At 38.2% G+C, this 14,499-nt stretch overlaps 1 protein-coding gene across 15 annotated transcripts in view; it reads right to left on the bottom strand.

The window, feature by feature from the left end:
* Window positions 1-14,499, bottom strand: part of CCDC102B (coiled-coil domain containing 102B) — a 164,207-nt gene that overhangs the window by 113,037 nt on the left and 36,671 nt on the right. Inside the window, exon 6 of one of the 15 annotated variants that reach the window (XR_013945977.1) lies at window positions 14,350-14,493. The exons of 13 other annotated variants lie outside the window; for them this stretch is intronic. Coding sequence is in view for 1 of the 2 variants with exons in the window: in XM_080578647.1 (XP_080434773.1) it covers window positions 14,465-14,493 (29 nt within the window). In the remaining variant the exon portion in view is untranslated. Of the gene's footprint in view, window positions 1-6,851; window positions 14,494-14,499 lie in introns of those variants that run through there. One more of the 15 variants, XM_080578647.1, reaches the window with a different exon arrangement.

Here is a 14,499-nt window from a genome sequence, read left to right on the forward strand (position 1 = left end):
GGTAAAGACAAAAATCATATTAAATGGAAAATAGGAAGTATTAGTATTTACTAACAACAATCATATTCTTTTCCAGATATTTCTCTAGATAGTGTTTTGATAAACTAGAAGATTTCCCCAAAGATTGAGCAAAGTAGGAAAAAAGAAAAACCAAAGTGTTTTTTTCTCCACAAGCATTGTTACTGATAACGAAGACCAGTAATATAGAAACAGCAGTGCTGATGATTCAGAACGTTTCCATGTATACATCAGAACCCAGCCATGATATTCTCTGTTTGAAAATGAGACCCATACTACCCAAAGCTTTCTGTCATTTAGGTATGGACACTTTATTAGCAAATGGAATAAATGGGAAAACAGAGACAAAAGAACTCAGAAATTATAAGAATACACTTATTACCAAATTCATTAGAGCCATATCCAAATTCTAAGTCCATTCACATAAATACAGAGAATAGGTACCAACTAAAAAAGCAACTTCTCAGAGGTAAAAATTGAATGGATTATGTTTAGAGTTATTTTATTCTGCCAACAAAAAGATTCTTCCTCAGGCTGTTCCTTTTTGTAATGGATTACATGTTCCTCTTAAAAAAAAAAAATACACGTACCTACTCTTAAAACTTTGGTAAGTCTTAACACGTTGATATGCTGTTGAAGGTACTGTTTGGAGACAGCTCAAAACAGTTCTTACAACTGAAATGGGCTTTTGATCTAAGATTATGTACAGTAGCAAGACAGGAAGGAATATATTTCTTTTACGCTCTGCATCATATTGGCAGACTAACTGGGAACTAATTTTAACTTTTCAAACCATATACTACTATACAGTAATTATCTTTACATTATGGATTTCTCCTTGTATAAAAAGACTTTACACAGCTACTAAACTACTAACTTTGTTGTTGTCATTTTTGTTGTTTGTTTGTTTTTCCCATCTGGGTAGAGAAAGATAGAGTGAAAAGCTTGCATATTTTACATTTGTGCTACCTCACAGTCTTAGAAATATAAAACTAAATCCTCTAGAATGTGATAAGCATCTGTACTAATATTAAACATGGAATAGGGATTGACCTTTCCTCTTTTTTATTTTTATTTTTTCCCCTCGTGGTCTTCCCACTAGTGACAGGAGTGTAAGATGTTAACTGCAATACTCAAAACTATGCTAGATGCTCATGTGTTCCTAATGATGTCTTTAAACTTTATCCACTGAATTTATATACAGTAACTAGAAAAGAATCACATAGTTCTATCTACCAACAAATTATTTCTCCCTCAGATTGCTCAGATTTATAGTTATTCAAACACTGTTCAGTGAATTACAAAATCTGTATCTTTCTAAATAAATATACAAGCATAATATCTTACAAATATCTATGATAGATTTGGTACACCAGAACCCCCTAAGTTTTTACAAAGCATCTGCCAAAATACACAACCACAAATTCTAAGCCTCAAAGTTCACCTTTTCACAGTGATGATGCTAATCAATACCAATTCATTTTTGGCTGACTTCATGTAGAGAGAAATCACAAAGGTATCCAAGGTTGAATTTCAGTCAAGCAATTAAGCACAAGATGACTATCAAGGCAAGAGGTGATGTGAAAGATAAATTTACTTATCTGCGTCTGTAAAATTTAATTCAGTGCACCCACGATGGCTGCAAGCTCATGTCTACAATGATAATTTTTAATATTTAATATACCAGATACATAAGGATCTCTAGAATATTCACAAAATGATTTTCTATATGTTAGTACATTTAATAGACAAGTTTGGTATCATTGATTTTAGTATAAATCATTACTCAGCAAAGTACTAGAACTCATATTTTCTGAGCTACTATACTGGCTAATTTTCAGAATGTTAATAATTCTTATTGGTTTGTTGTTCATCAGAGTTCTCCCAAACAATATCTTATGCTTATTCAAAATGACATTTTTCATGTAATGCTCTCAAAGTATTTGTGGAAGGTGCCAGATCCCAACTTTCAGGTATCATCTCAGACCACAAACATCACAAAGTCCTCATGTGTGAATTTGTCACTCCCAGATAAAAAGATCAACTTCCTCTTGAGTGGACAGAATTTGTCTCCACATGTGAGTAATGCATTCCCAGTTCCACTCATGCTCCCAGCCCCATCAGAGCACTGGGCATACTCCCCACCCAGCTCCAGGAGTTCAGCCTGCAGCATCTGAGGCCAGCTAGCTGATGTGAGCTGTTGTAAAGAGCTGAAAGAAGACTCAGCAGAAGTCTTCACTTCATGGCTACCTTTAATGTGAATCTTTCTTCACTCAGTCCCTTCCTGAGCTACATTGCAGCTCTGCCTCTAACATGACACATTCACTGAACAGTCTGAGGAGTATTAAGAGGGATTACGGAGCCCTGGGAGCAGCAGCAAGGGACTCCGGAGTGTAGGCACTTTCTTCATCAGTCCTGTTGGTCAAAGGGAAGGGGACTGAAATGGCGAGTCTGTGGTGATTTTACCCTGCTGGGCAGCAAAACTCCACCATAGTCACTCTCTCACTCCCCCTTCTCAAATGAAAAGGGGGAGAAAATATGACAGAAAGGGCTCAACGGTTGAGATAAGGGCAGGGAGATCACTCATCAGTGATTGCTACAGGTAAAACAGACTCAACATAGGAAGATCAATATAATTTATTGCCTACCACTAGCAGACTAGAGCAATGAGAAATTAAAAATAAACTAAACCCACCTTTCATCTCCATCTAGCCTCTTCTACATCATCCCCCTGAGTAGTGCAGGGGAATGGGGAATGGGGGCTGTGGTCAGTCCCTAATGCGTCGTCTCCACCGCTCCTTCACAGTCACTCTCTGCCCCTGCTCCACGTGGGGTCCCTCCCACGGGATGCCGTCCTTCCCGAACTGATCCTGTTTGGCAGCAGCTCTTCAAGAACTGCTCCCACATGGCTCTGTACCACAGGGGCCATCTGTCAGGAGCAAACTGCTCCAGCACGGGTCCCCCACGGGCGGCAGCTCCCCCCAGACCCCCTGCTCCTGCGTGGGCTCCTCTCCACGGGCTGCAGCTCCGGCCCGGGGCCTGCTCCTGCGGGGGCTCTCCATGGGCCGCAGCCTCCTCCAGGCCACATCCACCTGCTCCACCGGGGGCTCCTCCTCAGGCTGCAGTGTGGAGATCTGCTCTGCCGTGGGACCCATGGGCTGCAGGGGGACAGCCTTCTCCACCAGGGGCCACAGGGGAACTTCTGCTCTGGGGCCTGGAGCACCTCCTGCCCTCCTTCTGCACTGACCATGGTGTCTACAGGGCTGTCTCTCCCATTTTCTCACTCCTCTCTCCCAGCTGGTGTTGTGCAGCAGTTCTTTTTCCCTTCATTAACTTTGCTCTCCCAGAGGCCCAACCAGTGTTGCTCACTGGCTCACCTCTGGCCAGTGGTGGGTCCCTTTTGGAGCCAGCTGAAGCTGGCTCTGCTCTGAAATGGGGCATCTCCTGGGCTCTGCTCACAGACGTCACCCCTGCAGACCACCGCTACCAAACCCTTGCCACATAAATCCAATACACATTTGATGCTGGCAAATCAACAGATGTTTGCAGGTCTGGTGCCACAGACAGGGGTTTGGCTACTTAGACCATGGGAGTCACTTTGAGAAACCTAGTCTTCTGGGAGCTGATGGAGCCCACCTGCCAGAGCAGGGGAAGAGCATCTCTGGTCACAGGCTTGCCAAGCTGGTGTAGAGGGCTTTAAACTAGAGTTGCTGGGGGACGGGAACCTCCCATCCTGGAGGAAAACGGGCCTTTTTTTCCCTCTGTCTTCACTGACAAGAGAATATATGTACTTGATATATGTGGCTCTAGCCACAGGGAAAAAAAAAAAAAAAAAAAAAAAGAGCCAAGGAACTAAAGGCCAGTCAGTCTCACCTCTGTGTCTGGCAAGATCATGGAGCAGATCCTTCTGGAAACTATGCTAAGGCGAACAGAAAAAAAGGAGGTGATTGGTGACAGCCAACATGGCTTCACTAAGGGCAGATCATGCCTGACAAATATGGTGGCCTTCTGTGACAGGGTTACAGCACTGGTGGATGGGGAAAAGCAGACATCATCTATCTGGACTTGTGCAAAGCATTTGACACTGTCCCATGTGATATCCTTGTCTCTAAATGGAAAAGACATGGATTTGACATAGGGACACTTGGTGGGTAAGGAATTGTCTGGATGGTATCATGCAAAGAGTTGCGGTCAATGGCTCAATGTCCAAATGGAGATTAGTGATAAGTGGTGTTCCTCATGAGTTGGTATTGGGACCAGTGCTGTTTAATATCTTTGTTGGTGACACATATTGGGTGCACCCTCAGCAAGTCTGTGGATGACACCAAGCCATGTGGTGCAGTTGACATGCTAGAGGGAAGGGATGCCATCCAGAGGGAACTGGACAGGCTTGAGAGGTGTGTCCCTTCAAAGCCAAACCATTCTATTAATCTATGATCCAGAGCTGAGCTCCAGCCCTGGTCCACAATGGACTTGGCTTCCCACACCTTCCCCATCACTGTGGACTTGTGGACTTTTCTGATAATCTGGATCTGAACCTGCTCTGCTGACCTGGCTTAAGTACTGTGGGACTGGACCCCGAACAGCACTACCTCAGCCTACCAGCTCTCCTTCACTTAGAGAGCAGCCTGCCTGTCTGCTCCCTGACAACATCACAAACATACGTGTCTCTCATAACAAAAGAGCAAAGGAACCGTGTATCTTGGAGTCAGCAAGCACTAACCTCTGGATAAAGTCTTTACTGACTTAAGAGAGAAAAATAGGAAAAAAAAAATCAGAGTGAGTTTAGACTGGTCTTTGAGGTTTAATTAAAAACAATTTTTTTTTTAAATATTCTGAAATAATCCTGAATACAATCTTCCCAAAAGTACTGATTTTATAGAAGCAAAGGGCAGTGTGAAATCATTTACTCAAATCTGCTTTTTAAAAACCTGTGTATTTATGTGTTTGCATTTAAAACAAAGACAGGAGAGATTCATATAAATTTAATTTAGATTGTAGATTATAAAACTTGGGAAAAGCTAGGAAAGTGTTTCTAGAGACCTATGATTTCCAGCTTTCAAAAGGAAGCATTTAAAATACAGATGAAGACAAGCCAAGCATTATAGTAAGAAGATGTAATTTTGATTTTATCTGTTGTAGACTGACAATGTTATCAGAAACAGAAAAAAAAAAAAAAAAAAAAAAAAGCCAGTTCAACCAGAAATTCTCTTTGTCACTTTTTAACAACAGCATTCTCTCTGGAATATTCTCCAAACAGCTTAAAAAAAAATAAAATTATAAGTAAGACAAATAAGACATATAGACTCATGACCCAAAGAGGTAAGAATTCCCTTTTAATAAAAAGAAACCTCTGGCAACCTCAATCAGATACCTGTAAACCACCTGTTTCAGCTTACACAGACCAGAAATGAAAATTTAAAATCAATGGTTTTTGTGCTTTACACAAAAAGCCCTGTACAGGTTTTAAAGTGAGAAGAATTAGTACACATTTTCAAGAGTCTTGATTTCACCACTACTTTGTGCATGGAGGTCATTTCCGCTCACCCCCACCAAAAGTTATTCTGCAAACTTAAAGCAAGAGATTGATTGAACTGAAAGCTGTGAGCCACAGATTGATTATGAATTAGAGATCATAATACTCTCCTAAATAAATAAATAAATAAATAAAAATAAAAAACTATTGAAATAACAATAAAGTATACTGAATAAATTAGTGAATTTGTCTCTTACAGATGTTTTCTTCAGAGATACTCAGTGTGTGACATGAGGCAGTTTTTGAATGATTGTTTACAGTATATGTGACTATTGCTACAATTCCTTTTTCTTTTTCATCTAAAAAGAAAAAAAAAAAAGGGAAACTAAAAGAAAAGCAATCAAATACTACTGGAATCCATAGCACCCCTTTCACAGAAAATGGAAGACAAATGTTAGTTACATTTTTATTTGACAATTACCTCAATATTCAACATAGAAAAAAAAAATTAGTCTGCTTTATTTCTGATTGTGAGCAAGTCTGCCAAGAACACCATTTAGTCCATCAGAACTATACTGATAAATGATAAATGTTATTGTGTCTGACAATATTTTAAGACACCAAGACCTGCAACAAATCTAACTTTTTAATGAATGTTTATATTCATAACAACACATAAATCTGAGCCCCAGCATGTTTAGTAATCAAATATTTCTTCCTTCTGGTGCTACTCAAATATTTAAGTCTGCTGCAAGCTGATATCATTGTACTATGTTGACATTAAAGAAAAGTTGCTGATTTATTGTTTGTTTGTTATTTTTTTTTCCTTTTCTCCATCTGATAATAGAGAAAATGCTTTGTGTATATGGCTAATTTACCAAAAGAGTAAATCATGGAATAAAATACGCAGAGGGGTATGAATAAGTTCAAGAAAAGGAAAATACTTTGAATGAGGTGAGGGAAATTACCCTTTACTTCACAGATCTTTCTTTCCATGTTGATCCTGGCACTGTTTTTATTGGTTTATTTTAAGTACAAGTTGTTATGGACTATGAATTATGCTAAAATAAATAAACATGAATATCTTCATTGAAAAGACTAGGAACCATGTCCATTTTACATAACCCTTAATGCTGCTTTAGCAGTTTGCAGTAACATACATTAACATACAGCACATAAAAGTCCTGATTATTCAGACGTTGTTTACTGCATTCATCTCTCAAATGTCATCTGAGTGGATCATAGCATACCTGATGGAGTCCCATTTAAAACAATAGATTCACGTGAAGAATTGTATAAAACCATCCTGCTGAATTCAGGGGAATCTATTATGGACTCAAGGAAAAAAAAAATAAAGTTTTGTTTCGTTTTTCTTTTTTTTTTTTTTTTTCAGTGAGTATCAGAGAGAATTATCTACAATGACTGCCAAAATTCTACTTCCAGAAATCCAGAAATTACCTGAAAATAATGAAAAAACTTCAGAGTAACTACTTTTACCTCCCTAAAAGGTAATTAACTACTTTTACCTCCCTTACCTTAGGATTGGTACACCAACACCAATCATGCACTCATTTTTACTGTAAAATTATGAAGTGCCTTTATGCTTATTTTAAACACAAGAGAAATATTTATATTTTTTGTGTGGAAAAAAAATAGGGAAGATGACCAGGTAAACACTGAAAGCTCCTTGCTGTATGATAGCCTTCTTCACTGTAATCACAATTCATAAAAAGATTGAAACCAGTGAAATATACAAACTGTCATTGTCTATCAAGTTGTACAATACTGCAATTACCAGTTTCACATTTTCATATACAAATAACAAGTTATTGAAAAAAATACCTAGGAAACCAAGAACTAGAAAGGACTCTTATATTACACATATGCAAACGTGATATAAATATTTTCTAGTCATAAACTATAAGGACAATTCTGTCAAGTAGACATTCTTTTGGGCTTACCAAAAACATAAACTTGAAAGTTTGAATGACTTTTTTTGTGTGTGTGTGCATGATTTTTTTCTGATACTTTTGTGCTTTTTTAGCTGTCTCTTCTCCCATAAAATGTCTATTTTCATATTTACACAATTATATGATTCTCACTTAGGCCCCTATTATCTCAAATTCCCTCTGGTTTTGTATACCATTAAGTAAATAATAAAAAATAATAATATGTAACCCCACTGGCCCACAAGATGGATTTTGGTTTTGACAGAGAAAAACAGTAAATATTCCTGGTAAACTATGACCTAGTTGATGATCGGGTTTAGAATTTAAAACTGAAGAGAAGTATCTGGGTTCCTTCTGAATTCTATGTCCATCAAGTTAAATTAAAATTCAAAAATCTACCTAAAAGGCTTGCTGCACTTGTATTTTATTTTGCATCTACACACAATGAGGTCAAAAAAAGTCAACTGAAAAACACCTGCAATCCCTTTAAGAGACCCATGAAGGGGAAGTGTGATGTCAGTGTGTAGGACAGAAAGATCACTATAAGGTCTCTTCTCCAGGTTGAACAACCCAAAACCCCTCAGACTGTGTTCATAGGACAGGTGCTCCAGACCTCCAATCATCTTTGTAGCATTCCTCTGGACTCGCACCAACAGGTCCATGTCCTTACAATAGGGGTTCCAGAGCTGAATGCAGTACTCCAGGTGGTCTCACAAGAGCAGAGTAAAGGGAGAGAATCACTTCCCTTGACCTTCCTTCCACAATTCTTTCGGTATGGCCCAGTTGGCTTTCTGGGCTGCAAGCACACATTGCTGGCTCGTGCTGTTTTTCATCCACCATTACTCCCCAGTCCTCTGCAGAGCTGCTCTCAATATATTCTCCTCCCAGCCTATATTTGTGCTTAAGATTGCCCTGACCCAGGTGCAGCGTCTTGTACTCAGCCTTGTTGAACTTCATATGTTTCATATGGTCCCGCCTCAAGCCTGTCAAGGTCCCTCTGGTTGGCATTCCTTCCCTCCAGTGTGTCAACCACACCACACAGCTTGGTGTTGTCCAAAAACTTGGTGAGGGTGCACTCAATCCTACATGCATTCCAATAATTGCATACCATTACTTGAAGAATTTTTCCAGACAAGGATACTGAAGAATGAAGTTCTCTTACATACTAAAACAATTCTATGAGCCAAATGCTAAACCATTTTTAAACTGTCTTGGAAATTTAGGGGCCTTCATACATAGTCTAAACTGAACAAATGTATAAATGCTTTATTAATTTTTATGGCCAAACAATATATTAAACATCCACATCAGCAAAGTTAATAATGAATATGTGAAATAAACCATGTACTTTATTCTGTTTTGGAAATGAACTTCTATACCCTCTGCAACCTGTTCAGGATGCAAATCTCATGTATTCCCAGTCCACAAAAACACTTGTTGTTTTTCCTATCAATAAAGTGTATTTTAGCTGAGAGAAATTACAGGGGAAAAAAAAAGAAAAAAAAAAGAAAAAAAAAAGATTACTAGGCCATGTGTAGATAAGAAAGTACACTTGATTATTATGAATATTAATATGTCTTCTAAATGCAAATTTAATTAGCAAAAATAATAAAAATAGAAACTAAACATGACATCTCCATACACCTTGCAGAATAAAACAGAATATCAGCTTCATCTCAGTGTTCAGTCTTGGTACAGCTTTATCTCATATTTGTTAACATAAATATTTCAATATTTAATCACTGTTCCTGGTTGGGGAGCTCTCAGATTACATACATATTTGCAGTCAAAAAGGTAGCAGGCCATATATTTGCATACATTAAAATAAAATATTTGAGTAAGAACCATACCTGAATTTTGTCATCAATATTGATACTGACTGAATTTCTAAGTAGGTTAGGTGAAATAATCATGGTGAGTACATTTTCCAGGTTGAAGGTGAAAGTACTCTTTTTAGGCTCTTCTTGAGTTTCTTGGCACTTTGTCAGTGATCATGGAAACCCTCTGAGGAACTTGTGGGTACCTGCTGCTGCCAGGTAAGGAGCCATTGGGGTAACTGTCCCTTTACTGTCATACTCTCAGACACAGACAGAGCTCCAGAAGGAGGATGCCGTTCTGCAAGTCTCAGGCTGTAGGGAGTCCCTGGGGCCTCTCACTGGGGCATACGGTATCATACACTGCAGGAGGTGTGCAGTTATTGAGGGGCTATGCTTCCATGTGAAGGAGCTGTGGGAAGAGGTTACCAGACTGCAGAGCATCAGAGAGGATGAGAAAGAGATGGACCAGATCTTCTCTGAGACCCTGAAGTTTCAAGGGCCCAAGCCTTCATTTGAGGTGGAGGGGCTGGAAGAATCTGTCCCTAAGAAGCTGGAAAGTGGAAACTCCCATGACGGTGAAGGCTGGAAGCTAGTGACTTCTCATACTAGAAGGCAGGTTCCTGCCCCATCTGATAACCTGCAGTTTCAAAACAGGTTCACTGCCCTTGCAGTTGATTAGAAGCCTGGAGTGTTGTCAAATGGACTATCTCTACTGGCTGAGCCTGAGTCTCTCAGAATCCACAGAAGGAAGCTGTAACAGCAGGAGGAGACCCCCTGCTGTGGGGGCTGGGGCACCCATCTGCTGAGCTGAATTGTCAGAGGAAGGTTTGCTGCTTGCCCCAGGGATTTTGTGGAAATGCTGCCAATTCTCAACTGGGCTTCCAACTACTACACCCTGTTGCCTTTCCATGTACATACCAATGATTCTGCCACTGTCAATGCACATATAGTGTCAAGCGCAACTGCACGGCTCTCAGGGCAATGGTCAAGGGCATGGTGGTAGTATCCTCAATCTTGCTAGTGAGAAGGAAGGCCTGAGGAGGACTGGATGGATCCTACAAGTAAGTAATTGTGCAGCTGGTTTCAGCAGCAGGATTTTGGTTTCTATGACCACAAGTCCCTTTTTGAGGGTCAATAGATGCTGCAGAGAGACAAGGTTCACCTAAGTAAGCAGGGCTGACCAACATGGTAAGGACAGCTTTAAAGAGAGGAGGAGACTCAACAAAAAAAGTGATGAAATTCTGGATGGGGCAAGGAAGCCAAGGACCCAGGATGATTGGAACAGAGGGCACATAGCAATCAACAAAATAAGGCTGAATTAGAATCACTTCAACTGTAAGCATTTAAAGAAGGAACTGTCTGCAGGACAGCCTTATGGGGAAATTTATTGTACTGATTATAAGGAATCAGCACACTTGGATGACTCTTTGACATGCTTCTGCACTATTACATGTAACATGTGTAAGAAACAGGAGGAATTAGAAGTTTGTGTAGTTACAGGGATATGAACTCATTGGGACCAAAAAGGCATGGAAACATCTTAGGAAGGCTCACATGACTGGAGTGCGGTGACAGATGCATACAGGCTCTTTAGGAAGGACACGCCAGGGTGTGCTGCCTTTTGCAGGAGAGAGCAACTGGAATACATGGAACTCCATCTTGAGATGGATCAGGAACCAACAGAGAGTTTATGTGTGAAGATTAACAGGCAGACCAATACAGATGCTATTGTAACAGGGATCTGCTATAGACTTTCTGATCAGGATCAGAAAGTAGATGAGGTCTTCTTCAAACAGGTGGAAGAAGTGTCACATTCACAGGCCCTGGTCCTCATAGGGAACTCGAATTACTTTAATAATCTGCAGCAGAATACAAGCAATCTAGGAGGTTTCTGGAGTGTATTGATGACAGCTTGCTGGCACAGGTTATTAAGAAGCCAAAAAGGAATGGTTTTCTACTAGATCTCTAACTTACAAACAAGGAAGACCTGGTTATGCATGTGAAATCTGAAGGCAGACATCATTGCTCTGATTATGAGATAGTGAAGTTCTGGACTGTGAGAAGAAGGAAGCAGGGCAAAAAGCAAGACCACAACACTAGATCTCAGGAGAATACATTTTGGTCTGTTCAGGGATCTACTCGGAAGAATCCCATGGAATAAGAGCCTAGGATCCAAGAGAACTGGTTGACATTCGATGATCCCCTTCTCCAAGCTCAAAAAAAGGTCCATCCCAGCAAAAAGAAAAGCAAAGGCAGCAGGAAGCCTGTAAGGTCTTTCAGATTTTCCAGATTAACTATCTAGGAAAGTAGGTTAGAATAGTCTTTTTCCTGAAACTAGACACTTTTAAAGGTTTAAATTGTTCAAAAGTAAAACACATTTTATTCCATCTTAAGCATGTATACAAATCTGAAGACACCAATCCTCAGAGTGATTCCTGACAACAGAAATCAAAGTTGAAGCCTTGGTTCCCATGGGAAGAAAAGAGTACATGTTCAAGACAACACTTACACAGCTGCATGAATACAAAACACTTCCAACAGAATTCAGTAATTATAATATTAGGCATTCTTTAGATATCCTTTGATACAAAGGTTATTTTTTGAATAGTAACACACACACACACACAAAAAAAATCAGATTCAAGTACTTCCCATAATTAGAAACAGACACTGAATATAAACTCCTTTGGATGTATCTTTCTGTAACACCTTTTGTAATGGAACTTCTTCAAATTATTTTTTTTTCTTGTTTGTTCTGTTTAGCAAAATATCTGTGATTAGATAAGAACAATAAGCATGACCTCATATAAAAATGTCATGTATAACATGCTTACTTGCTATACTATTACATGCAAGTGATATTTGACATGGGGTTAATATGACTTAATTCTCAAACCACATTTCATTTTTGCCTAAGACAGAACATAATAATTATAGTTCCAACCAAAAATAATCTAAATGCAGCCATTTAGATGATTTTAAAATGTTCTCTAATCTCAATCAAGAAAGGGATTTCCATTTCAGCTAATCCCTTGGAGAATATTGCTTGAAATTCATAAAGGATGCATGTTAACCAAAATTCTGAAAACCTGACAATCCATCAGTCATTTGGAGGATCAGAACTCTGATGTGCTAACATGTGCATAGATGCTTTTGCAACTACATGGAAACAGAGGTGGAAGTTTTAATTCAGGGAATACACAAGTGAATATCCAATATTAGAAAACAACTGATTTAGGAAAAGTATTGGAAAATAATTTCTTTTTAAAACATAATCACATTTTAATTGTTATGTTTCATTACTGAATGAGGGAAAACTGGAACTCTTGACATTCACACCAAAAGTTGTTTTTTCGTTTGCTTACTTGCTTTATAAACAGTAGCATGCTTTTCTTGCAGGTGATTGGATTATGACAGAACACAGATTAAACAAATGAATAGATTAAAAAAAAATGTTAAAAAACTAAGTAAATAGCAAAGATTGTTTTAGGTACAGGGATTATAGCAATAATTTCTCCTAATTTAATTTTAAACGTCAAAGGGCAGCTAATTTGGAGCATTCTTAACCAAAAGATCTGAAGCAAAACATGAGCTTTCATCCCTGACTTTGCCTCGGTGACATCTTAGCTTAATGGAAAAAAAAAAATATCAAAAAAAATCAAAAAGTTTGTTCAGTAATTCCCCAGTGTGTTTAAAGGTTCAATATGAGACATTTTGGTTTACACTTCAAAAGAAGGTATAACAGAATGCTGAGAACATTTTTTAAATGACATTTGAAATCTAGTGCTTATTTTCCAATTGCCCAGTTTAAGATTTTTTATGATCTGAAGTGGGTTCACTGTTACTATTTCTGAAGGGAGCTGTAGGGAAAGGGGGGCTTTTCTTTTTTTTTTTTTTTTCCCCTCTCCAAACATAATCTTCTCCCCAAAATAAGGATCATAGACTAACTACCCCCTTAGAGAGCTGAGACTGACTAATCCAAATCTTTCCAATCATCAAGATAAGAAAGGGATGTCAGTTTATATGCCCATGAGTAGAAATACATATACATGCTGTATTGTATGCATAAATAAGTTTCTATTCTCTGCAAAAAGGCTGAGTGATTAAATCATTTCTCTTAACCCTCAGAACAATGTAAATTTACCAATAATTTACCAAAGATAATTTAAAAATTTGGGATTTTTACAGATAAACAGCATACAAGTTCAATTGTTGCCAGACTATAACAGCCTACCTCACTTAGCTTCTTGTTATCTATCACTGTGTATTTATTATCAATTGTTAATAAATTCATGGATTAGGACAAGCCATGGGCCATTCTAATAAACATTTTAAAAGGAAGAAGAAAAACATTAATAAAAAAAAATGCAGCGATTTGTCACAAGATGATGAATGTAAGCATGTAGAAAATCACGTGAAAAAAGTAAACAGTGCAATGAGTAATCTCTCTCTTTCGTGTTTTATTTGCCATATAAATGGTCACTGAAATAACACTTCTCTGTTTTCAACTGATTCCTAAGCTGACCTTCCATCCTGACTTTATTACTGCTGTATTGAGCCAAATTTATAGATGAATAAGGTACCACAAGGTAACAGTAAATCAACAGTGGTCAGCATTACTAGAAGTAATCAAAGCAAGTTCAAACTATAATCAGTTTCATGAATTTCCTAGACTGTACCAGTGTAATGTGCTGCAGATCAGAACACCGTTCAACCCAACTTAGCATAAATTAGCCCTAAGTTATCAGATATTTGACAAGAATGTTAACTGACAGACAGGAAAAGAAAATACTAAGTAAAATTATTTCTGTTTACAGTATATTTTTCAGTGTGCCTGTTAATGAATCATACAAAGAATACATGAAAAATGATAGGAACAGTCAAAGCACTATACAAAGTTATTTTAAGTCAGGAACTAAAGAAGATCATTTATCTTACAGACACTGAAGATTGTTGACTATTCAGATTAAGTGTTAAGTGATGTTGAGATAATCTAATTGTAGAACTCTAAAAATACATACTAAATTATGTAAGTAAGCAATATTTCTGCCCATATTAGTTGAGAATTTAGCAGAACAGTTCACAGTACCTGGTATAGCCATTAGATATACTGCTTCATATCCAATAATTTTTTTTTTTCTTCTTCATGACTCAAGCAATGAGCTGTAGGCATGTTGGGGGTCAGGCAAAGAGTATCAGACAGATCAGATATTATTACATCTGTCTAAATTTCCTGTAA

Source organism: Anser brachyrhynchus, assembly GCF_964034855.1.
Source record: "Anser brachyrhynchus genome assembly, chromosome: 2".
Classification (NCBI taxonomy): domain Eukaryota; kingdom Metazoa; phylum Chordata; class Aves; order Anseriformes; family Anatidae; genus Anser; species Anser brachyrhynchus.